The sequence below is a fragment of the Oncorhynchus nerka genome, linkage group LG24 (assembly GCF_034236695.1).
Source record: "Oncorhynchus nerka isolate Pitt River linkage group LG24, Oner_Uvic_2.0, whole genome shotgun sequence".
NCBI classification, from domain to species: Eukaryota; Metazoa; Chordata; class Actinopteri; order Salmoniformes; family Salmonidae; genus Oncorhynchus; species Oncorhynchus nerka.
Genome location: NC_088419.1, coordinates 62,742,896 through 62,768,107, shown reverse-complemented (window position 1 = coordinate 62,768,107; position 25,212 = coordinate 62,742,896). Strand labels below are relative to the sequence as shown.

Here is a 25,212-nt window from a genome sequence, read left to right as displayed (position 1 = left end):
GTTGTTAATCTGAATATACATTGAAATCACCTGATGTAGGTAATTAAATAATGGAAAGAAAAACATGTTTATTTATTAGCCTAGTGGTTATAAGTATTTAGCCATGTCATGTGAAATAAGCCTCGTGAAATAATTGTAAAAAGTGCAAGAGATAAAGCCTACTGTTGCATGTAGGTTTAGATTATTTATGGATTGATCCTATCAAAACAGAAATATCAAAACATTATTTTAACAACTCCAAAGCAATTGCATGTGGCGCAGGAACCACTGACTCGCTGCATTTAAAAAAAAACTGCCACCTGCTAACCTGTTGGTAGCAGGTGGCAGGCAGGTAGCCAACGGATAAGAGAATTGGGCCAGAAACTGAAAGGTCGCCTGGTTCGAATTCCCAAGCAGACTACGTAAAATAAAATATATATAATTCTGTTGATGTGCCCTTGACCAAGGTACTTAACCCTAATTGCTCCAGTAAGTCACTCTGGATAAGAGTGTCTGCTAAATTACTAAAATGCTAAATGAAAAAAATACTGGTAACTCTCAACTGGTTAGGACAGCTGATGAGGTGCCCATTTTGTATATGCTAGGAATTAAAATCCGTATTAGATTTATGTTACAAATTGGCAAAACGTATGATATGTTAAACATTTTCTAAACGTGTGATACAGTATGTTACACATTTTAGCTAGGTGGCTAACGTTAGCTAGCTCGCTAATTTTAGCTAGGCTAAGGGTTAAGGTCAAGGTTAGGGGAAGGGTTAGCTAACATGCTAAGTAGTTGCAAAGTATCTAAAAAAAATAGTAAGTAGTTGAAAAGTTGCTAATTAGCTCAAATAGTCTGTGATAATATTCGAACTCGCAGCCTTTAGGTTGCTAGCCGTTCACGTTATACGTCAACCCATCCACCCCGATCAAGCACTCTACTTTCGTTTTTGCCTTAAGTAACCATCTGTCTTATGTAACCATACGAAACGTAACATATCACACTAAATGCTCCGAGACCAGATTGGAATCCCAGAAGTCTAGGAGATCTCCACCAAAGCCCTATGCCCTCCTTACCATTTCTCTGTGACAGATGACCTCTCATGCTCTACTTGTCCCCCAGGGCAGGCTGCTAATCTCAGTCCATCCCCTCAGCCCGTCATTGCTAAACAACACACATTTGATGGATGAACACCAATTGAACTGAATGAACAGGTTAACTGTGAGGCTTAACTCACTATGTACACATGCACAACCCACACACTTATCCCATGTTTAAGACTCCACAGGGATGAAAGAGTGGGAAATAGAACGATGGTCAAAAATAGACATGGGTTCAACACATCTACATGTGCTGTATTGGCTATGTGTTTATGTGTGTGTCTGTGGCTCTGTGTGTGTGGTGCATTCCTGCAGCGTGGTGATGACAGTCTTGGGACTGGAGGACAGGGCTTAGGTCAGAGGGGGCTGGGCTCAGCTGAGGAGTAGAGGGGACTGGGTGGTAGAGGTGGCTGCAGCTCTCTGGGTCTGGCTCCTTGGATGGTGCTCTGCTCTGCCTCTGTCTGGATTGTGAGAGGTCCAGGAATAGCTCTGTGCTCTGCTGTGTGCTGCTGGCCTGGCAGAGAAGCAGCTGGTCCTCTAGCTCCGTTGATCCCTGCCTCTCCCTGACTGGAGGAATCCCTGCTATTAATGGAACATTATTACAAAGCACTATGTGACTATAGCAGCATTACAAAGGGTAACCCCGTCATTGGCCAAGCTAAATCCTATTCAATCTTTGTGATAGAAAACTGAATTCAATAGACTAATGGAGTTGAGCCACAATTATGTGGCCTGGCCTGGAAGCTCCAGCCACAGTGTCACAGACGCTCTGGCACTTTGTTCATCTACTGTATGTAGAAATCTGATGTTAGGTTAACCTCTTGAGATGAAGCGTTGGAATAAATCAATTCACTATTTTTCTGCCTTTGTGTGTTTTTTATTAAACCGTTTGTACGTCTGATTGGATTCCACCTTTAACCTTTGTAGCGTTTGGTGAATTTGATCAACTCGGGTACCTTGTAGACTTGTCAGAACACGTTCAGTTGCACTTAGACACAGGGAAGTTTGTGAAACCAGCATTCTGTCTCTCTCTCCTTGTGGTTGTGGGCTCTGCCTCACAGGTTACTTGATATTCAGTGAGAGATGTATTCATTATCCAGCAGGGCCTGTAGGGCACTGGTAGTGATTGGCACCAGTTAGTGGGGTTTGGCAGCAGCCCTTGCCAATCCAATCACTGTAATCCAGTGAAGGGCCAGAGGGCAATGAGCAGCGGCAGCCAGCACAGTCTAGCCCTGCGTAGCCTAGCCTGGCTTAGCTCAAGAGGCACAGAGTGGCAGAAACAACATGGGCATGCACTGTTTGGCAAAGCCATGCAGAATCCCCAGCACAGATCTGGAAATATACTGTAGAAAATCCTTGTTTGAGAACCAAATCTAACCCAATACAATATTCAACTTCCTTTATTAGTATTCATATCAACACTGCAAGCACACTGTCTCATAGCAGATGAGAAAAGAATGTTCACAGCTTGACGGTTTGGCTATGCATGACTGGACCTGAAATAAAACATGTCCTTACCACACTAACAGTTTTCTCAGGAACAGCTTGGCTAAGTGCCTCGACAAACACTTTGAACAGTTGAGGAAAACAAATCAGGCTTTCATGCAAACTCACACAATCTCAGTCAGAGAATGCAAAGAGAAAAATGAGGAAAGACAAGTGTGGCAGGCACATCATGGTCAGGTTGACTGTTATATGTTTATTAAAATGCCAATGCGAGTCTACAAAGTCTCCATCCGTTTCAGATAAAGGGCCAGTCTAATATATCAGTTCTGTCATCACTCACCTGGCTTATGAACATTTCTGTCCTTTTAAAGGGGTTGCAAAGAAAGATTAGCCTCACAAGCCACCTGGCTTGCGAGTTTACATGAATGGTTCACTACCACGGAATCAGCGCAGAGGTAATCAGTCTGGTACTGTAATTACGAGGCTAAAGCAAGATCTCATATCAAAAGGTCTGATTGGCCAATTAACATTGACATTCAAAGGAGTGGAGCGGCAATGATGAGGTACATTACTGGACCCGGCCTTCAGAACTAACAGGTGAGGCATAGGGTGCATTGCTATCCAGTATAGCAGAATATTGGACCTGTCACTCACTCTGTCTCCTGACAACAGCTCAAAGCCACCTGGATAGACATGGAGTTCATGGGGGGTCTTTATTGAGCTGAAGGCTCTTTATATGCAGCTATTGTTTCCTTGCTAGGTAAAACACACTTGGTTATCTTAAACCTGGAACTTTATGCAGGACGGAGGTGTTTGCAGCATCCCTTTAAAGATGGAATCTGCAGTAGGGGAAACAGCACCACTGACCACCCCACGGCCGTTGTTATTGTTTTTCTTTTGTTGACGGAGCGGAGGTGAGGAGCGTTGGGTAACCTGGTAAAAACAAAATCCCAGTACTATTCTGCTGCATTGATGTCTGAGGGAAAAAAAACTGTGTTGGTTGTTTGCGATATTACAACAACAAAGAAGTTACTGCAAACAGACGTGCCAGTTTCACTATTCAGGATTCCAGCTTTAAAAAGTTTGCCATTTCTGTACTAAGAAAATGTAACATTTAAAACCAAAGATGAACATTGTGTGTGACTTCAGATATATACATTTATACACTTGCCATTATAATAGAGGTGATCTTTGTGCAATGGATGCATGTTAACTAGGATGTCAGTGTGTGGGAACATATGTTGAGGGTCGGGCTTGGTGCCCATCAAAACATACGGGCAAAATAATTTGGTGAAGTTTATATAAAAGGTATCCAAAAACCTATTATTCCTCTATTTCCACAGCAACAACTCCAATCAAGCCCTTGTTATCCTATCCTTATACAGTACAAACTGTATATTTACATAAATGTGTATTTACATTTGTCCAATAGATCAATTCTAGTACTGTACAAGCCATTATATGTTGTTACAGTAGATGACATGGTAAAGAAACCCACATGTAGACATAAGTATAGGTAAATAAAGGCACACAAACAAACAAATACACAATCAAAGTCCCACATGGGACCATATAAAACATGTACAGTGTGCTCGATGACTATTGACAGAAGGCATAATCAAACGCAAACTAAGTAACAAATAGAGAGAGCCCAGAGAACATGGCAGTTGGCTTTGGGTGTGGACAGGTGAGGAGAGATGTCTGTGTTGGGCCTGATTACATTCTTAAGTTCAGCACTGTTTCTGAACTTTACTGTTCATGACCTAAACCTAGGGACCACAGGAGAACCAAGCGAGTAGTGGGACATATAGCTGACCACATCTGACGGTCAACTGACTAGGCAGTTCAGTGAACCAGAGAGGAGGAGGCAGTGAGGACAAAGCAGAGGTAAAGGCAGCAAGGGAGAGAGAGAGAAATGCAGACATCCTACATCGCACAAACACAGCCATGCAGTCCAGCTCCCGCCAACTAACAGAGAGCAGCTGGGGAAAAGCCGCAGGTTGGCTCGCGAGCACCTCTTCTTGTCCTCCTTCTCATCCTCCTCTTCCTTCTTGTGAATGCTCCCCACCTCTCTCCAGTGCTCAGTGGCATCATCAGCGGAGGGGAAGGGGGTCTCAGAGTTGGTGTCATGGTAACCCCAAGGCAAACAGAAGGGTGATGAGGGTGATGGTGATAGCTGGGTGGTGTGTTGGGGTGTGGCCCGCAGCTTTCACAGCTACCTGTGGAGGGGGTTGAATGGTAGGGACCTGGTGTGGGGGCTCCCTGGCTCCTGGGCTCTTCCCCAGTGGAACACCAGCAGTGGCCACGTCCACTCTCTCATTCTCATCTGGGGAGGGAAACAGAGAGAGATACCAGATAGAGCTATTACTGTCACATCAAAGGGGTAGAAGGGGAAAGAAAGAGAGGACAGAACGATTAAGACAGAGAGAGTGAGGTATCCTAACAGAGACACACACAAACCTGTTCCAGGAGATCTACAAAACCTTAGATCAGTTGAAACTCGCTACTGACAGAATACACTCACAAAACAAGGAGACAAAAATGAATGTTTACAGTAAATTTGTGAGAACAACTCTGTCAAAGATGAACCCTACTTGGTTTCATGAGTTTCGCAGGGTTTTAACCCTCCGCAGCTTTGAATCAAGGGTGAGCTGTGGTGAGTAAATCACTGAGACAGTAACGGGACTGATAGTGGTATATAGTGAATGTAATGACAGTTAACATGAACCTGACAGCAGTTACAGCTAAAGCCAGTTAATGATCCACAGACATACAAGCTCCTGTGTGTGTATGTATAGTATGCAAGAACACACACAAAGTATTTAGATATTTATTTGCATAGGCCTATTGCTTTTAGTCAGATGGCCGTCCACAAATACACATAATGTACCAGTCAAACGTTTGGACATGCCAAATCATGCAAGTGTTATTTCTTTATTTGTATTATTTTCTACATTGTGTAATAATAGTGAAGACACAAACTATGAAATGACACATATGGAATCATGTAGTAACCAAAGTGTTAAATCAAAATATACTGTATTTTATATTTGAGATTCTTCAAAGTAGTCACCCTTTTCCTTGATGAGAGCTTTGCACACTCACCAGCAAAGCACCCCCACACCATCACACCTCCTCCATGCTTCACGGGGGGAACCACAACATGTGGATATCATGTGTTCACCTACTCTGCGTCTCTCAAAGACACGGTGGTTGGAAACAAAAATCTTCATCAGACCAAAAGACAGATTTCCACCAGCCTAAATGTCCATTGCTTGTGTTTCTTGGCCCAAGCAAGTCTCTTCTTATTGTTGTCCTTTAGTAGTGGTTTCTTTGCAGCAATCCGACCATGAAGGCCTGATTCATGCAGTCTCCTCTGGACAGTTGATGTTGAGATGTGTCTGTTACTTGAACTCTGTGAAACATTTACTTTGGCTGCAATTTCTGAGGCTGGTAACTAATGAACGTATCCTCTGCAGCAGAAGTAACTCTGGGTCTTTCTTTCCTGTGGCGGTCCTCATGAGAGCCAGTTTCATCATAGCGCTTGATGTTTTTTGCGACTGCACTTGAAATTTTCCGCATTGACTCACCTTCCTGTCTTAAAGTAATGGTGGACTGTCATTTGTCTTTGCTTATTTGAGCTGTTCTTGTCATAATGTGGACTTGGTATTTTACCGAATAGCCCTGTCTTCTGTATACCACCCCTACCTTGTCACAAAACAACTGATTGGCTCAAACGCATCAAGGAGGAAATAAATTCCACAAATTAACAAGGCACACCTGTTAATTGAAATGCAAATCCAGGTGACTACCTCATGAAGCTGGTTGAGAGAATGCCAAGAATGTGCAAAGCGGTCATCAAGGCAAAGAGTTGCTATTTGAAGAATCCCAAATATAAAATATATTTGGCACTTTTTTGGTTACTATATGATTCCATATGTGTTATTTCATAGTTTTGATGTCTTCACTATTATTTTACAATGTAAAAATAGTAAAAATAAAGAATAACCCTTGAATGAGTAGGCTTGTCCAAACTTTTGACGGGTACTGTACATATACACAGGTGTGCGCGAGTGTGAGGTAAGTTTTAATCAATCAGTGTGTCTCCCTGCCCAGACAGGCTGGAGGCTTGGTTTGTCCTCAAAGAGAGTTGTTGTTCCAGCAGATACACAACATATGTCTGGAGAACACACTCCAGGTGCCCCTCTTCTGCTCAACGGCACTATGTGTGTGTGTATACGTGTGGTGACGTACTGGTGTCGGCTGGCATGCATTTCACTCCCTGACAAAACCTCTTCCTGCTCCCAGGAGTGTTGGCTGAGCTAAATGAGTGGATTAAGACAGTAAAGGCATCACGGACAGCCAAGGGGAGAAACAGAGCACAACAGACACGTCCTCTCACAATGGCCATTGTACTCTCACTACAATAGACAAAGGAGCTCTTTATCTCCCATTGCAATGAGGTGAGCTGTATATGATCATTACAAAATCATTATCGGAGATGAACAAACAGCCCCCATAGGCCTATTGACTTTAGCAATTGTATTGGCAGGATGTGCACATCCCAATGTGTTTGCCTGAATGTTTACAGACGTCTTGGTGAATATAAATCTGTGCATGAGAAAACCAGTGTGGGTCCTCAACAGATGATTTAATATCGCCAGAATGTTTAGTCACTCTGCGTCCTAGATTTCATGCCATCTCAGTCACTGGCTGTGAGGAAACTTATATTCTCTGGAGAGTCAGGCTCATTCTCATTCAATCTGCACTGGGACAAGCAGCACAAACATACAACTCTGTATGTGTGTTTGTGTGTCCACATGCATATGTAGAGGTGTGTGGGTGTATGCTTGCATGTGTGTGTGTGTTTAGAGGTCAGGGGTAATTGAGACAGTTTAGGGAGGAGGACATGACAGTGGATAGTGGTAGAGCAGTAGAGCTGGTGGTAATGGGGCACTAAGCCTCGTGTCTACCCGTCTACATGCCCTACAGCACTGCTGTCTCCTAGCAACGCAGGTTGACGTTTATTGTCATGAGTTTTGCCCTGGAGGCAGAACTGAGTGGTTTCCGCTAGATGGGCCAGCTACAAAGTACAAAATTGTCTGTATCGTAAAATTTAATGAAAACAAAAATTTGTTTAAGGTTAGCATTAGGCATTACAGTTAGCAGTGTGGTTAAGGTTAAATCGTATTGTATGACTTTGTGGCTGTGCCAGCTAGTGACCACTCTGCAGAGCCACCTCCAGTACATGAGTCATCTTAATAAATGCCATACTGCCCTAGCAGCCCCAGAACATGTCACTGGGGATAGAGTGGAGACACACAGCCAGTTGGTGAGTGATGAGCAATGCCCAGAGTCCCCATGCTAATAAGCCCATTTGACCTTTCCAAAGAAGAGGTTAATGTGTGCGTGTGTGTGTATGTGTATGACGTTGACATTTCCAGACATCTTCAGTGACGAGGTCCATAGGGATAATATCAGGAATTGCTCTCAAAAAAAGTCTGCATACAGTATGTGCCCACACCTGTGTCTATGTCCATGTATACAGTGAATATGAGATGTGAACGTAACGGTGTTGACGATTTTATCTTAAATCTTCCCATAAATCCCATTGTGACAGGGGAAATGGAAGCTTTTAGTGTGCAACAGGGAGTGGCAATTGAATGAAAGCTTCACAAATTTTGCATTATTGTTAAAACATTTTAGACTGTTTATCTATGGGTAACAGGGTTGACACGTTATATACTCGACCCGCTCAGTTGTCCACCACAAAACCAGAAAATGATGTCAAAATGCTGAATCTTGGCACTTTAGCAAGTCTTTATTAATGTAAAGAAATCTGGATTTATTGAATTCTCAATGAGATCTATATTAAAAGGGCACTTCATTGAATATAACATTCAATATTGGCCTACAATTTCTACTTTAATATTTTAAGGAAAACAAAAAGCAATAATTTATTGGCAAAACCCTGCTATGAATATGATTTTTTTATGGTAATGTGTGAAATTTGAGGGTGTACTGTATTGGAATGAATATGTCCCAGTTACTATGAAAAGGCTGTTACACAGTGTGATGGGTTAGTAGTGAGTCACTGCCAGGTTTGATGTATGCATCCTGAATTGTGGCCAGACTACGTGTCTGATACAGACGTCAGCTCCTACAGATCTGGGCTGGGGAAAGAGTCCCTCAGCTCTGCCTGCTTTCAGCTTGGGCGTCGTGGGGGTTGGCATATGCAAGGGGTTTGCAATGGGCGACAGCAGGGGCTCTCGAGCATGATGAGGGGAAATAAATCACCCAGCCGGGAGACATCGCCGTGACAACCCAGAGGAATTCGCCCAGCGAGCGGAGTCAGACAGGGTAAAATATGGAGGAGATCTCAGACCCAGCTGCAGATGCTTGCCTCCCTGCCTCTGCCTGGCTTCCTCTCTCACGCTGACATGTTCATGAGAGGAGGAACACCATGCTCCATCAGGATTTCTGTTTGTCACAATCTTCTCTTGACTGATGAGCTCATTTTATACCTACAGGCCATTCCTTATGGTCTTTGGCTGAATGGAAATATGTACTCTAATCAGCCAGTTTCACCTGGACTGCCCTTGTTTTGGATACAGTAACAGTTGTGTAACACTCAGCTTTTTGACAAAGCAGGAATCATAAATATGGTAAATGGCCAAAAAACAAGGGCTTTGGCAGAGCAGGAATGTCATTAAAACAAAGTACGGACGTGTGGTGTGTGTGCCACTCCTAACCATCTGAGCGAGAGCGTGGCGCTTCAGTGTCACACTATAACAAGGCAACAGTCACCATGGCGGTCTGAACACGTGACAATGTCCCGTCGGTAGGTGGGTCGGGACGTTGTGAGATCAGACATGGGGAATTGAGACACCCCCCCCCCCCCCCCCAAGGCCAGAGGCATCAGGCCAGTCAGTCATTAGCCTGCTCCAACCCAGGGGAGGAGCAGCAGTCAAGCCCCACTGTCAACACCCACACAGGAGGAGAGGGGTGGACGCCCCATTTTCTCACCTTCAGTGACAGCTAGTGGGGGAATTCCCCCAGTACTGTGCTGTGTGACTGTATGCTGGACAGGTGTGTCTTGGAGATGCCCCGTGACAACAAACAGGAGATGCAGCATGTCAGGGCTAGAACACAGGCAGGATTCAGATTGGCTGAGGTGAGGTCACCTTAATTATAGTTTACCATGCTGATGCAGTCTGGCGGCCCTTTATGTGGAAAACACCAGTCTTATAATTATCCATACGCACATACACATACCAGGACATAAGATACGGGCTGGGGTTTCACTGTGTGACACATGCAAACAGTGGTATGAGCTCCTGCCAGAGACCTGTGTGGTACCGGTAAGGGAGCATCCTTTGTGCCATGTCTGTGACAGCTGATGGATATGAGGGAGGATTGAGGTGTGGACTGTGAAGGGATGAAAGATAGTGTGAGAGAAGCAAGGCGTTTTCCATAGACTTGTTAGACATAGACAGACATAACTCAACCACTCAACACATGGAATATTCAGATATGGCATTCCTGAGATTCTTAGAAGCGGTACTAACACTCAGATTGCACATAGTGTACAGTCCTAGAGATTCTCTCATTACATCGACTATTACCATCTACATAGTTGAGGCTGTACCAGATATACAGACAGTAGAAGAGAAAACACACACACACACATTTACCCATTGATGTGATGTGACCTTGAGTGGGGTTGGAGGGGGGCAGGGGGGTAAAGGTATCCCTGTATTTCCAGCTGAATCAGTAATGAGCATTTCATTACCTTGGCCAATATCCCTTAGAGAGGACTGGCTGCACACAAAAAGACCTGAGGCAGAGACTATACTGATTGTACACAATTGGACTAGACTGGCAGACACTACAGAACTGCTTCTCTCTCAGCCTTTCAGTACAGTATCTTTCTCTCTCTATCTGAAACCGTATATCTCTTTGGTGATCACACGACTGTCTCACCAGGAAAACTACCTTGGAGGAGTTTGGGAGGCTATTTAAGATGGAAAAATATTGTGCTAAAGTGTACATTTGTATGATAGCACATGAACTTGTTTGAGTGCTCATGTATACTGTAGATGACATAGGCTAAGTATGGGTTGCTGCTGGGAAAGTAGTCTGTGGCTGAGAGGCATCTCCACTGGCCAATCTTAAAACCTACAGTACTACAGCAGTGCTTTTCCTGGTAATGATGATGATGATGATGATCCACAGACAGAGACAGAGAAACTCAGGGAACAGGAAATCCATATTAGCCCACGGCTAAATAAACCTAGCAATTTAACTGTAACTGACACACATTCCTCTTCACAGTCCAGGTGTAAACACACACACACACAATGCTGATGTAAAAACGACGTGGCAGAATTAAATAATGTAACATTTTGTAGAGGTACATGCAAATACAAAAAAAGAGTGGGCATGTTCATCACTGTCACTGTGTTAAACGTAGAGGCAGACAGTACATTATCCATCTTCCCTGACTGTCCTGTCAGTAGGGTTATAAATATTGTCAGCAACAATGTGATGGAGCTTTGGCACAGAGTCCGACCTCTAGTACATCAATCAATATCAATTACAATCTCTATCACACCTTTACTTCAACACCGATAACCAGACAAACATATATCAAAACAAGGCTGCCAGGTGAGGTGAGGTGTGTATATCCTCCCTCCCCACTAGGTGAACACAGAAAGGTGTTTGACCTTAAAATGAGCCAATTTCCCTTCCCATGTCTGCCTGTGCTTAGGTTTAATTGGATGTAAAACAATGAACATTCATTCACACAGCCCAGCAATGAAATAGAGCCACACAAACAGACAAAGGAAAATTGAAGCCACGTAGCCTACAACCACACTCATCCATACATACATACTGTATGGACCCAAACGTACATTGCATGGTCAGGATCAACCTGTTTCGCTCTCCATCTTTCTCTCACACCACATCTGACACATGCACAGACACGCACACACACACACTGGCAGTGCAGGGAAGGGTTGAGCTGCAGATTTCACCCTCAGCAACTATTTATCAGGCTCCAGAGCTGAACAATCGCATAGAGTTACAGATTGAGTATGGAGTCAGAGAAAGGAGCCAGACTCATTATAGGCCTTATTATTCTAGCCTCTAACCACAGCATCTCTTTATCAAACAAATGATATTAATTTCTCTCCTGATGATTCACCTTCATCAAGGTGATACATTGGCCACTGGCTTAATTTATACAATCCTCACTAGCTGTTGTATAAACACCTTCAGTGCTCTATTCACCATACCATAATGGGAAAACTGAACTACTACAGTATACAATTATCAGAAGAGGCTGGTGGGAGGAGCTTTAGGAGGACTGTCTCATTGTAATGACTGGAATGGAATTAATGGAACGGAGTTAAACCTGCTGTTTCCGCCTCCCGAGAGGCGCAACGGTCTAGGCACTGCATCGCAGCACTTGAGACGTCACTACAGACCCGGGTTCGATCCCAGGCTGTCGCAGCTGGCCATGACCGGGAGACCCATGAGGTGGCGCACAACTGGCCCAGCGTCATCCGGGTTAGGGGAGGATTTGGCCGGGTGGGATTTTCTTGTCCCATCGCACCCTAGAAACTCCTTGTGGCATGCCGGGTGCCTGCGGCTTAGCGGGGTCGTATTTCGGAGACTGCATGGCTCTCGACCTTCACCTCTCCCGAGTCCGTATGGGAGTTGCAGCGATGGGACAAGACTAACTAACAATTGGATATCATGAAATTGGGGAGAAAAAGGTAAGTATGCTTTTTCCATATACTGTATGTTTGATACCGTTCCATGGTTTACAATGAGCACATCCTACTATAGCGCCTTCCATCAGCCTCCTCTGATTAAGATCATTCCCAATTAAGAAAGGCCACATTGACCCACTCTTGCATCACTAAAAACTTCAACATGAATCTCAGCTAAAATCCTCACCACCAACCCATCTTCCACTCATATGTTGCACAAACAAATTTGTACAATTGATAGAAATCCTTTTGAAATGTCTGAGTCAGTATATCTTAAATATGGTTTGGATCATATGCATCTATCCAGTGTGTGGACAGAAGGATCCATTCTAGATGAGTAGTAACAGTGAGAGAGCACAGTGAATCTCTCATTCTTTAATGAGGGTTATTTCCCACCCCTGGGGTGCCATAGACAATGCATTACTGACCCTGCACTCAATTAGACACTACACCTAGCACATTCAACCCAGCGACAAGCTGTTTACCACCAGACACACACACACACACACACACACACACACACACACACACATTACTTTTAATTACAATCTCATGAACTTATTACTATCCAAAGACTTGTGAAAAAGCATCATATTGTCAGTCATCCGTCAGAAAGAGATACTGTATATGGTATATTGCCATACTGTAGCATAATTACTACGGTACAAGTCATATTGTAATCTGTCACTTGTACATGACATGTGGAACATTTTCACGATCAACTTCAAATAACTGTAAACCGGATTGTTTTGTTGGAACAAGGTTTGGGGTTTAGGCCGCATTTCGCTTCAGGCATGAATGTCAAAGCCTCACCCAGGGATGAAGGAAAGCTCCTAGCTCATCTACTGTAGCCTACGTCCTATGTATGTCAGGAGCCCAATGCCATAGTTACTGAGAGATAAACGTATACCAGGCAGTGCCAAAGGAAGACCCTAAAAATGATCAAAGACCCCATTGCCACCCAAGTCATAGATTGTTCTCTCTACTACCGCATGGCAAGTGGTACCAATACACCAAGTCTGGAACAAACAGGACCCTGAACATCTTCTAAGCTATAAGACTGTTAAATAGGTAGTTAAATAGTTCACCAATAGCTACCCGGAATATCTGCATTGACCCTTCTTGCGCTAACTGTTCACTGCTGTTACTATTAATCCTGTTGCCTAGTCACTTTACCCCGACCTATATGTACACATCTACCTCAATTACCTCGTACCCCTGCACATCGACTCAGTACTGGTACACCTGTATATAGACAAGTTATCATTACTCATTGTGGATTTATTTCTATTTATTCCTTGTGTTATTATTTTTAAAATATACAATGTTTTCCACTATTTCCCTTTTTTTCTCTGCATTGTTGGGAAGGACCCGTAAGTCAACATTTCACTGTTAGTCTACACCTGTTGTTTACGAAGCATGTGACAAATAAACATTTGATTTGATTTGTAATGAGATCGTGTAGTCATGGCATAGGGATCAATCTAATACAAGGAAATGCCCTGTTCTGTCACCGTGCCACATAAACAATGATCAGCCCATAGGGAATAGAGGGAGAGAGTAACTGGTTTAAGGAAGGACTGATTGAATTATACAACAAGCTTGTTCACAATACATACATATCATTAAATCCAATCACAGCGAAGCTTTAGGGGCGCTTAGATCACAGTAACAATCATATTATAAGTACTCTCATAAACACTGAAATCCAATGCAGATTTCACTGGAAGGCAACAGAACCAGAGCTGCAGCCACTGTCCAGCCAGTACATTTACACTGTGTTAAAACAGAACTAAAGGAGCCAGAGGAACACTGGTGTTGGCAGTGACAAACAGCCCCAGCCCCACTGACCCTGAATGTGAACAGTGTACACACAGCACTGGGCCAGGGGTCTGCTATGTTCTACTCTGCCTACCTCAGCTGCTCTCCATCTCTCCCCTGGGGCCAACACTGCCACGGATATTATCAGCTAAGCACTTTAATTTCCCCTGGCCTTCCCCTTTATCCATGGGATCTGCCTGGAAGACCAGAGGGAGCACAAAATGGCTGCTGCTGCACTCCGTAGCAGATGTATGCATGGCAACACACAGAGAAAGAGAAACTGGCTTTCTAAACCAGAACACACCCTTCAGTTGGACATGAGATACTGTTGCTGTTTATTCTAAACTACGATTGATCTGCTTTGCCAAATGTGCAGACAGTGCGCTGCTCACCAGAAAATTAATTGTGCACGAGGGGCGTTGTTACTGGGAACCTCAGCTCTATGTACTGTATTTATGAGGAAGGGGTTCAAATATGTCAACGACCATGCTTTGCGAACAAGGTGAGGCTTATGTCTGACTGCTCTGATGTGTTTAGTCAAGCAGAGTTCCTATGTTCCTCCTCCCATTGTAATAACCAGGGTTACAGTATGTGTATTTTATTCCATGCATAGTAAATCCTCTTTCTTTCTGTGAATGGTGGCAAATAACGGCCAATCAAAATGGGGATACACATCAGCATCTTTTGCGTGGCGAAGAATCTCATTTGTCAGGAATTTTACATTTGCCTGGGCGTGTTATTTGTATTTTACGGCCGCCACAACGCAACGGACCAGCCTCAGCCTCACGTCACCGTGAAAGACTAATAGGCCATGCAATGCGTTCATTTCCTCAGCTGCCTTCATAAGCAGACATTTCCATCTCAATTTAAACTTTGAGAGAGGGAGTTGCATGAAAGGGATCCGAGACAATAACATTAGAAACACACGCACATTAAATATGAAAGACCAGACCGAAAGCGCTCGTCTAGAGTGTGGTATCCTGACCTTGCATTATTCTATCAAGGAGAGAGAGTGACAGTAGAGGATAGACTAAGGTAATGTAAAATATATCGACATATTTTTAGACTAAAATAAACATTTTGCCTGCTAATCAATAGGACATCAATCATTTCTCAATCAATCAAAACTCTAAATAAATTACAAATGTACACATCAATATTTTACCATTAAGTTTAAAAGAACTGTTCAATCGCTAGATGAAAAACATAAAAAGTATATGTTCCTACAACTCCCCCATAGTGAGGTCTTGTTCCTCACAGTGTCACTAAGGTAAGCCATGTAAGTGAAAGACGTTTTCTGAAACAAGGCTAGTGAAGACATTGGGTCAGATATTGTAGGTTATGAGAGTTGTGACTGTTTAAGAATGGTTGACTATTTGCTTCCGTTTGTGTTCTCTTTGTTGCGTTGTCCTTGAACGAGACCCTGGAGACCACGGACCACCTTGTATCCATAGCAACAGAGATTGTCCCAGGAAAATCCCAGATCATTCCTCTCCCGGAGCAGTGCATTTTGGGAATTCTGGAGGGGAGGATATGTTCCATTTCTCTGGGATGGTCATAATCATAGAAGGTGGATAAATTAATACGTCCTACCATTGAAAAAAAATAGTAAGTTCCGGTCTGCTTAACAGAGGCACCAAAGCATTAACAGCTGGATCTGGTCTGTTTAGTTCATTGACTGTATATGAACCAAAAAAAATTAGGGAGTGGGAAGTTTCAATTCCTCTTCCGTCTCTGGTCCTAATTACATTACCATTATTGACATTGCAAAAGGGCGGACCTGTCTCAGCAAAGGAACTCTTGTTTATTTGAGATGAGAAGATCAATTTAGAATCCTAAAAGATTCCAGAAGAAAAAGAGAAAGATTTGATCCCAGCCTCGGAGTGAAAACCTCATCCAAACAGACCAGGGGCTGGCTATCCATCTTGACTCCAATCATTTTCTAAGTAAAGAAAACATTCCTTTGATATTGAGAAACACATTATTAAAGCAGAGTGGAATCCAACAGCAGAGTGGAACCACATTGTCATCAAACAACAGCCAAACACCACTGCAGATTCACCACGACCAAGCAATAACTCATCATAGCACAACTATCATGACATCATGGGAGGACCAGGCCAATCTGACCAGGGTATCATTGTAGGATTAGGAGAAAACTTAATAGCTCAGAAAACAAAGATAGATACACTGTAGTGAGAGGAGAGAGAGAGAAATAAAGAGAAAGATCTGTGATTCAATATTATCTAACATCCTGACACAGAATATGAATATCTCTCTTTGGGGATCATAGAAAGTAACTCCGTGACATAGGCATAGTGCCCTATGGAAGCTTTACTGTGGAATAATCAACATATCCCCTTTTCCATTCTGTTACTGAGTTATGATGTAGCTTCACGTATACATACATACATACATACATACATAGAATCATACATACAATCAGACATACATACATACATACATACATACATACATACATACATAGTACATACCTATGCTGGGGTAGAATTAGCTCAAAACAGGATGGATGCAAACCTCAGTCGAAACCTCTCCTCTCAGTCTACCCTTTGTATCCCCCACACCACCATATTGGACTACTATTCTAGTCATACCTGTACATCCACTGTACTACCCTGTTCTCTCTGTCCAACTATTAGTCTCTACTCTAGCTGACCTGTATAGCCTCCCATCCTCAGCCACCCCCAGTGTTATCTCACAGTGCCTCTCCCCTGTTCAGCTTCCATGTGATCCCACCGCACAATCTGCTTCCCTCAGCAGACGGAGAGATGGAGAGAGAGAGAGAGAGAGGAGAGGCAAATGGGTAAATCCTCCTCAGCTCTCTCAGGATGCCCCTTCTGGCTTCATTTCGTGTGTGTGTGTATGTGTGTGTGTGTGAAATGAGAGCACAGAGAGGATGGCCTGCATTAAGCTTCTGTATGTGAACTTTAGGAGTGCTGACAGTATGGGGAAGAATGGACCCATTCTATCAATGCAAGTCCCAGTCCCAGTCTCACACGAGTACAGAAATACACTCACTTTTACATGCTCACACACACATTCAGAGTGTGACAACAATTTATGAGAATCTGTCAACAGCCGGTACCAGCTGTATCCAAATCTAACCTTTGGCTTTGACGGAGTGCAGAAGAGTAAAGTAGTGAAACAAGGCTCTTGCTTCCCAGCAGTCACACTTCACTGAGCTACAACTCATTGTTCACTGCTTTCCCTATTGAAGGGATTTGTAACCACTTGCAAAGATAACCGTGTCCACTCATCATTACTCCCACTAGGTGTGTAGCATGCTGCAAACTCCCTTGTCCTTCAAATGACTTTGAACAGATTTTGTCTTCACCAGAAGGTAACAGTCACTATAATAGAAGATTATACTTCATATAGAAATATTCTAGCTCTCTCCCATCTTTCCTGCGCTGTCGCTCTTCTTGCACTTTAAATGCGCCCTGGTTGAGCTGTGTTGTGGAGGACTTGAGAAAAAGCTTTCACCGTCCTCTTCTGAAGAGCTCAGGCAGACGGCTGGAGCACAGCAATTACTAGCAGACAGATAAGTGTCATTTACCTGCTCCACAGATCTTAGAGGCACTGACTGAACCAGGGATCAGTGCTTATCTCTCCTCTCTCACCTCTCGCTCTCCCCTTGTTCTCTCGCGCACTCTTTCTAATGATCTGAATAGAAGAGACTGGATGAACGAACAATCTGCAATCAGCTTCAAACCTTTCCACCTTTTGACATCTCTATTTTGGTGAAGTTGCTTTCACAAAGCCAGCTCTTACAAAGAGAAAGTGAGTGTGTTTATGAGTCTGTGTACACAATAATTCATCCTTTGTATTGCAGTAGTGCTGGTATACAGCCATGAGCCAGTTCTACCACAAAGAATATAATAACAATTCAACTTGAAGTAATTGGAAAAAAAATGCTGTCCACAAATCAAATCAATCAGTATACTACACTGAGGATAAACCCACACAAGACACTGGTACTTGTTTTATTGATGTGTTATTTCACTGACAGCTGTTGTCAGCCTGTGCTGCTGACCATTTGCATACAGCAGAAGATAACATCATAAGGGGAAAGTATAGATATGGATTAGTTAGAGAGGAAAAGGCAGCTAACGCAACCGCAACATACTGTATTGTAGTAGACTTGGGACACAGACAGGTTTCAATATTAGTCTCTGACATCTGACACAAGCAGCAGTCTCATCTACAGGGAGTCTAGTTGGCTGAGGTAGGAGAGAGTATGGGGAGGGAGAGGAGGATCAATAGGCAGATGAGGAAAAGGAGGGGTGAGGGAATAAAAATGAATTAAAGAGGGGGGTTCTGACTCACCAGTAAAGTCTTCCTCTCCAGATCCCTGACATCCGTCCTCATCGTCACACCCTCCGCTGGCCTCTCCTCTCGTCCCACTGCCCGTCTCCACCCACGCCCCCCATTCTGTCGCCCAGCCCATCTGACCCTGCAACTCCTGTAACACACACACACAAACATAAGTCAGAGGTCAATCCGGTCTGAAAATAAGCCACATCAAATTCTGTACTGTTCCACTGTTCAAAACAAAACATGATTTAAATGGACAGACGAATGCTAGAGCACACAATACATACTGATCTGCTTACAAATCAAATGTTATTTGACACATGTGCCGAATACAACAGGTGTAGACCTTACAGTGACAGTTAATATGGACATAACCCATGTGCATATACATCAGTAATAAAACTGCCCCTCCCCCAAAAAATGATGTGAAATCAAAAACGGCAATTATAAAATTTCAGCAAACTGGTAGACAGAGCTTTGAGTTCAGCTTAGATGTTCTTCCCTTTCCAGCATTATTACATCTGATTGCAGGAAATGTTGATGAGCCAGTCTTCTGCAACAGAGCATTGTGCTTGTCTGCATAAAGTGATCTTGCGAACAATGCATTTGACACAAATGAATAAAGTATGAAAAATACACTTGTACTCTGAATGGCAAGATTCGCTTTTGCAGGCAGCACAGATCAACGTTACGAAAACAAAATGAGGGGTTTTGTGTTGAACAAAATGTGATGATATCCAACTAGAGCCTAGTATGCACTGTTCCAAATGTTGGTTCATCTGACAGGTGGGTAACATTTTACTTGACACCCAGTGTCATAACATGTCATGACACGGTCATAACCCTGTCAAAACCGATATATTTACACCTGTTGTGACATATTGCATTTTTGTATGGCTGGTTATGACACCTAGATAGTGTCAAAACCCACATTTATTCAAATGAGTTTTCCCTGTCAAGAACTCTCCTTTCATTTAAAAGTTTGTTTCTTCCTTTACAGTCATTTTTATATCATATTTTAAATAACTTGGAGAACACACACTTTATGACACTGCTAAGAAGCATTCTGACCATTCTGTGTCACTTTACTTGGACTAAGGAAATATACTTTGACACTGTCAAGAAGCATGATGACCATCATAATCATATCAGTCAGATAGGCCTATCACGTACCTATAACAGCAATGTTTTGGGTTAGAGTGTGTCAAGTGTCAGTTGTGCAGAGGTGAGGACCGCGCAGGAGTCAGGCGCAGGACACAGAACTGAGTAAAATAACGTACTTTACTCTGAAAAATAATCAGCCAATAAATCCACGCAGGGATAACAAACCCTAACACAGAAGACTAACACAAAACCAGGAACAATCACACACAAAACATAATGAGAACCAGAGGGTTAACTTCTCTAGGGTAGGGGGCAGCATTCGGAATTTTGGATGAAAAGCGCGCCCAAATTAAACTTCCTGCTACTCAGGCCCAGAAGATAGAATATGCATATATTTGGTAGATTTGGATAGAAAACACTAGGGTTTCCAAAACTGTTAAAATAGTGTCTGTGAGTATAACAGAACTGATTTGGCAGGCTAAAACCTGAGAAAAATCCATCCAGGAAGTAGGATTTTTTTTTTGTGTGTAGTTTTCTATTCAATGCTATGACAGTATCCATTGACTTAGGACTCAAATTGCAGTTCCCACGCCTTCCACTAGATGTCAACAGTCTTTAGAAATTGTTTCAGGCTTGTATTCTGAAAAATTAGGGAGTAAGAGCAGTCTGAATGAGTGGACCCTGCAGTGTCACAGAGCTTTTTCATGTGCGCGTCCAAGAGTGCCTTTCTTGTTTACCTTTAATATTGACAACGTTATTGTCAGGTTGAAATATTATTGATTATTTAGGCTAAAACAAGGATTTAATATAAACATCGTTTGACATGTTTCTATGAACTTTACAGATAAAATTAGGATTTTTTTGTCTGCCTGTTGTGACTGCGTTTGAGCCTGTGGATTGCTGAAGAAAACGGAGGTTTTTGGATATAAAGAGAGACTTTATCGAACAAAACAAACATTTATTGAGTAAATGAATGTCTTCTGAGTGAAACCAAAGGTAAGTGATTAAATGTATCTCTATTTCTGACTTGTGTAACTCTTCTACTTGGCTGGTTACTGTTTGTAATGATTTGTCTGCTGGGCGATGTTCTCAAATAATCGTAAGGTATGCTTTCGCCATAAAGCATTTTTTAAATCTGACACCGTGTTTGGATTCACAAGAAGTTCATCTTTAAACCTATGTAAAACACTTATGTTTTCTGAATTTTTATAATGAATATTTCTGGATTTTAATTTCGTGCTCTGCAATTTCACTGGATGTTGGCCAGGTGGGACGCTAGCGTCGCCCGAACAAGGAGAGGCACTAACTTCGGCGGAAGTCGTGACAGTACCCCCCCCCCCCCCGTCGACACCGGCCTCGGGGACAACCCGGAGGACGAGGCGCAGGGCGATCTGGGTGGAGACGGTGAAATTCCTGCAGTAAGGAAGGGTCCAGTTTGTCCTCCACCGGCACCCAGCATCTCTCCACCGGAACGTATCCATCCCTCTCCACGAGGTACTGAATGCCCCTCGCCCGACGCCTTGAGTCCATGATGGCTCGCACAGTATACGCCGGGGCCCCCTCGATGTCCAGAGGGGCGGAGGAACCTTCCGCACCTCAGACTGCTGGAGTGGACCAGCCACCACCGGTCTGAGGAGAGACACATGGAACGAGGGGTTAATACGATAATCAGGAGGAAGCTGTAACCTATAACATACCTCGTTCAGTCTCTTCAGGACATTAAATGGCCCCACAAACCGCGGACCCAGCTTCCGGCAGGGCAGGCGAAGGGCCAGGTTTCGGGTCGAGAGCCAGACCCGGTCTCCCGGTGCATACACCGGGGCCTCACTGCGTTGGCGGACGGCGCTCGCCTTCTGTCGCCCGATGGCCAGTTGCAGGCGTACAAGGGCAGCGTCCCAGGTTTCCTCCGAGCGCCGAAACCATTCATCCACCGCGGGTGCCTCAATCTGGCTCTGATGCCACGGTGCCAGAACCGGCTGATAACCTACTACACACTGAAACGGAGACAGGTTAGTGGAGGAGTGGCGGAGGGTGTTTTGGGCCATCTCTGCCCAGGGGATGAAAGACGACCACTCCCCCGGCCGGTCCTGGCAATAAGACCGCAGAAACCTACCCACATCCTGGTTGTCTCTCTCCACCTGCCCATTACTTTCTGGGTGAAACCCTGAGGTCAGGCTGACCGAGACCCCCAGACGTTCCATGAATGCCCTCCAGACCCTTGATGTAAACTGGGAACCCCGATCAGACATCCTCAGGTATGACATCCTCAGACATCCTCAGGACATCCCCCTCCTATATCCTCAGGTACCCCGTAGTCCCGGAAGACGTGTGTAAACAGGGTCTCCGCAGTCTGTAGGGTCGTAGGGAGATCGGGCAAAGGAATGAGACGGCAGGTCTTAGAAAACCGATCCACATCAACCAGAATCGTGGTGTATCCTTGTGACGGAGGGAGATCCGTCACGAAATCCACCGATAGGTGTGACCACAGCCGTTGTGGAACGGGTAGGGGTTCTAATTTTCCTCTGGGCAGGTGTCTAGGTGCCTTTCACTGGGCGCACACCGAGCAGGAGGAAACATACACCCTCACTTCCTTAGCTAAAGTGGGCCACCAGCACTTCCCACTAAGACAGCGCACTGTCCAACCGATGCCGGGATGACCAGAGGAAGGTGATGTACGAGCCCAACAGATCGATTGATCACGAACATCAGACGGGACGTACTTACGTCCAACTGGACACTGGGTGGGAGTGAGCTCCGCACGTAACGCCCGCTCGATGTCCGCGTCAACCTCCCATACCACCGGTGCCACCAGGCAAGAAGCCGGAAGTATGGGAGTGGGATCCATGGGCCGCTCCTCTGTGTCATACATCCGAGACAGTGTGTCTGCCTTAGTGTTCTGGGAACCTGGTCTGTAGGATAGAGTGAACACAATTCGGGTGAAAAACATGGCCGACCTTGCCTGGCAAGGATTCATTCTCCTCCCCGCCCGGATGTACTCCAGATTGCGGTCGTCAGTCCAAATGAGAAAAGGGTGTTTAGCCCCTCAAGCCAATGCCTCCACGCTTTCAGAACCCCGACAACAGCCAACAGCTCCCGGTCCCCCACATCATAGTTTCGCTCCGCCGGACTGAGCTTCTTTGAAAAGAACGCACAGGGGCGGAGTTTTGGTGGCGTACCTGAGCGCTGAGACAGCACAGCTCCTATCCCAGCCTCGGACGCGTCCATCTCTACTATGAACGCTAAGGAGGGATCAGGATGAGCCAACACGGGAGCAGAGGTAAACAGAGCCTTCAGGTGACCAAAAGCTCTGTCCGCCTAGCTGACCACTGCAGTTGCACCGGTTGCCCCTTCAGCAGTGAGGTAATGGGAGCCGCTACCTGACCAAAGCCCTGGATAAACCTCCGGTAGTAGTTGGCAAACCCTAAGAACCGCTGCACCTCCTTTACTGTGGTTGGAGTCGGCCAATTACGCATGGCTGAAATGCGGTCATTCTCCATCTCCACCCCTGACTCGGACAGGTGGTACCCTAGGAAGGAGACGGACTGTTGGAAGAACAGACATTTCTCAGCCTTAACGTACAGATCAGGCTCCAACAGTCGACCAAGCACCTTGCACACCAGAGACACATGCTCGGCGCGTGTAGTGGAGTATATTAGAATGTCATCTATATACACCACTACACCCTGCCCGTGCAGGTCCCTGAAAATCTCGTCTACAAAAGGTGCCCAGAGGTGGTACTAAATTCCGTCTTCTACTCATCCCCCTCCCGGATACGCACCAGGTTATAAGCACTCCTGAGATCCAATTTGGTTAAGAAGCGCACCCCATGCAATGACTCGGTCACACTGGCTATGAGAGGTAGAGGGTAACTATAATTCACCATGATCTGATTTAAACCTCTATAGTCAATGCACGGGCAATGCACGGTGACATATGTTCCCATAGCCGCCGTCTCCTCCTGTGACAGAGGATACATGTGACTCCTGGGAAGTGCTGCGTCTACCAGGAGATTTATCGCACAATCCCCCCGTCGATGGAGTGGTAGTTGAGTTGCCTTCTTTTCAGAAGGCGAGAGCCAAATCAGCATATTCAGGGGTGATGTGCATGGTGGAGACCTGGTTTGGACTCTCCGCCGTAGTTGCACCTATGGAAACACCTATACACCTCCCTGAACACTGACGTGACCATCCCTTGAGAGCCCTCCGTTGCCACAAAATAGTGGGGTCATGATGGGCCAACCAGGGAAACCACAACATCACAGGAAATTCAGGAGAATCTAATTCTCTCCTCATGACCCTCCTGCGTTATCATACATAGTGGAGCTGTGACCTACCTAATCAGACCCGACCCTAAAGGACGACTATCTAAGGAATGTACAGGGAAGGGCACATCAACAGGAACTATCTACGAGCAAACGAACGGTCAATAAAGTTCCCAGCTGCGCCTGAATCTACTAGCGCCTTATGCTGAGAATGCGGGGAAATTCTATAGATATATACATGTGCGCAACAGGAAGCTCTGGGTGAGTTGGATGCATACTCACCTGGGATGATCCACCAGTGCCCTGCCTGCTGCCTCGACTTCCTGGGGAACCTCTCCAGCACCGACCAGCAGTGTGTCCTCTGCGGCCACAGGGACTGCCGGAAACAGCCCCCCCTCCGGTCACCCACCCTCCGGTGGCCAACAGGTTATCCAGCCGGATGGATAAATCCACCAGCTGGTCGAGGGTAAGGGCGGTGTCCCTGCAGGCCAGCTCCCGATGAAAGTCCTCACGTAGACGACATCGGTAATGGTTGATCAGGGCCCTCTCATTCCATCCCGCGCTGGCAGCCAGGGTCCTGATGTCCAGTGTGAATTCCTATGCGCTCCTCATCCCCTGTCTGAGATGGAACAAGCGTTCCCCGCCGCTCTCCCCTCAGGTGGATGATCGAAGACCGCCCAGAAGCGGCGGGTGAAATCCTCATAGCGGACCGATGCTGCGTCTATACTTCCCCATTCAGCGTTGGCCCACTCAAGCTCCTTCCCAAACAGACAGGAGATGAGGGCGGACACGCTCTCGTATACCGAGGGAGCCGGGTGGACGGTCCCCAGGTAGAGCTCCAACTGGAGCAGGAACCCCTGGCACCCGGAAGCCGTCCCATCATATGCACTCGGGAGCGAGAGCCAAATCCCACTACGTCCAGGTGACAGAGGGGTGGACAGTGGTGTAGGTTGTGGTGTTAGTGGTGGTGTTGGTTGGAGTGAAGTTGATGGGGTTGTGGGAAAACCCCCTCTTTCCCATCGCTCCATGGTGAGCAGCACGCGATTCATGGCTGTGCTAAGATGTTGGAGCATCGCGTCCATCGTGCTGCTGTGCGTGTTCCTCCACTGGTACCGGAGGACTGGGTGCACCTGCTGACTCCATTAACCTCTAGTGACTCCCCATCCCGCATGAGGGAACGTAATCATCGACTGACACTAATTAGCATAATGCAATGGACATAAATATTCCTAGAAAATATTCCTATTCATGAAAATCAAAAGTGAAATATATTGAGACACAACTTAGCCTTTTGTTAATCACCCTGTCATCTCAGATTTTCAAAATATGCAAAATTTACAGCCAAAGCTAGACAAGCATTTGTGTAAGTTTATCGATAGCCTAGCAT

General features: G+C 45.0%; 1 protein-coding gene across 1 annotated transcript in view; it reads right to left on the bottom strand.

Annotated features, from left to right (window-relative positions):
- Positions 1-2,741: 2,741 nt before the first annotated feature.
- gpc5b (glypican 5b) overlaps positions 2,742-25,212 on the bottom strand; it is an 85,159-nt gene continuing 62,688 nt past the window's right edge. The window contains exons 8-9 of the mRNA XM_065009045.1: positions 18,473-18,608; positions 2,742-4,851 (exon numbers count right to left, since the gene is read on the bottom strand). Coding sequence (XP_064865117.1) covers positions 4,652-4,851; positions 18,473-18,608 — 336 coding nt within the window. The 3' untranslated portion in view covers positions 2,742-4,651. The remainder of the gene's footprint in view (positions 4,852-18,472; positions 18,609-25,212) is intronic.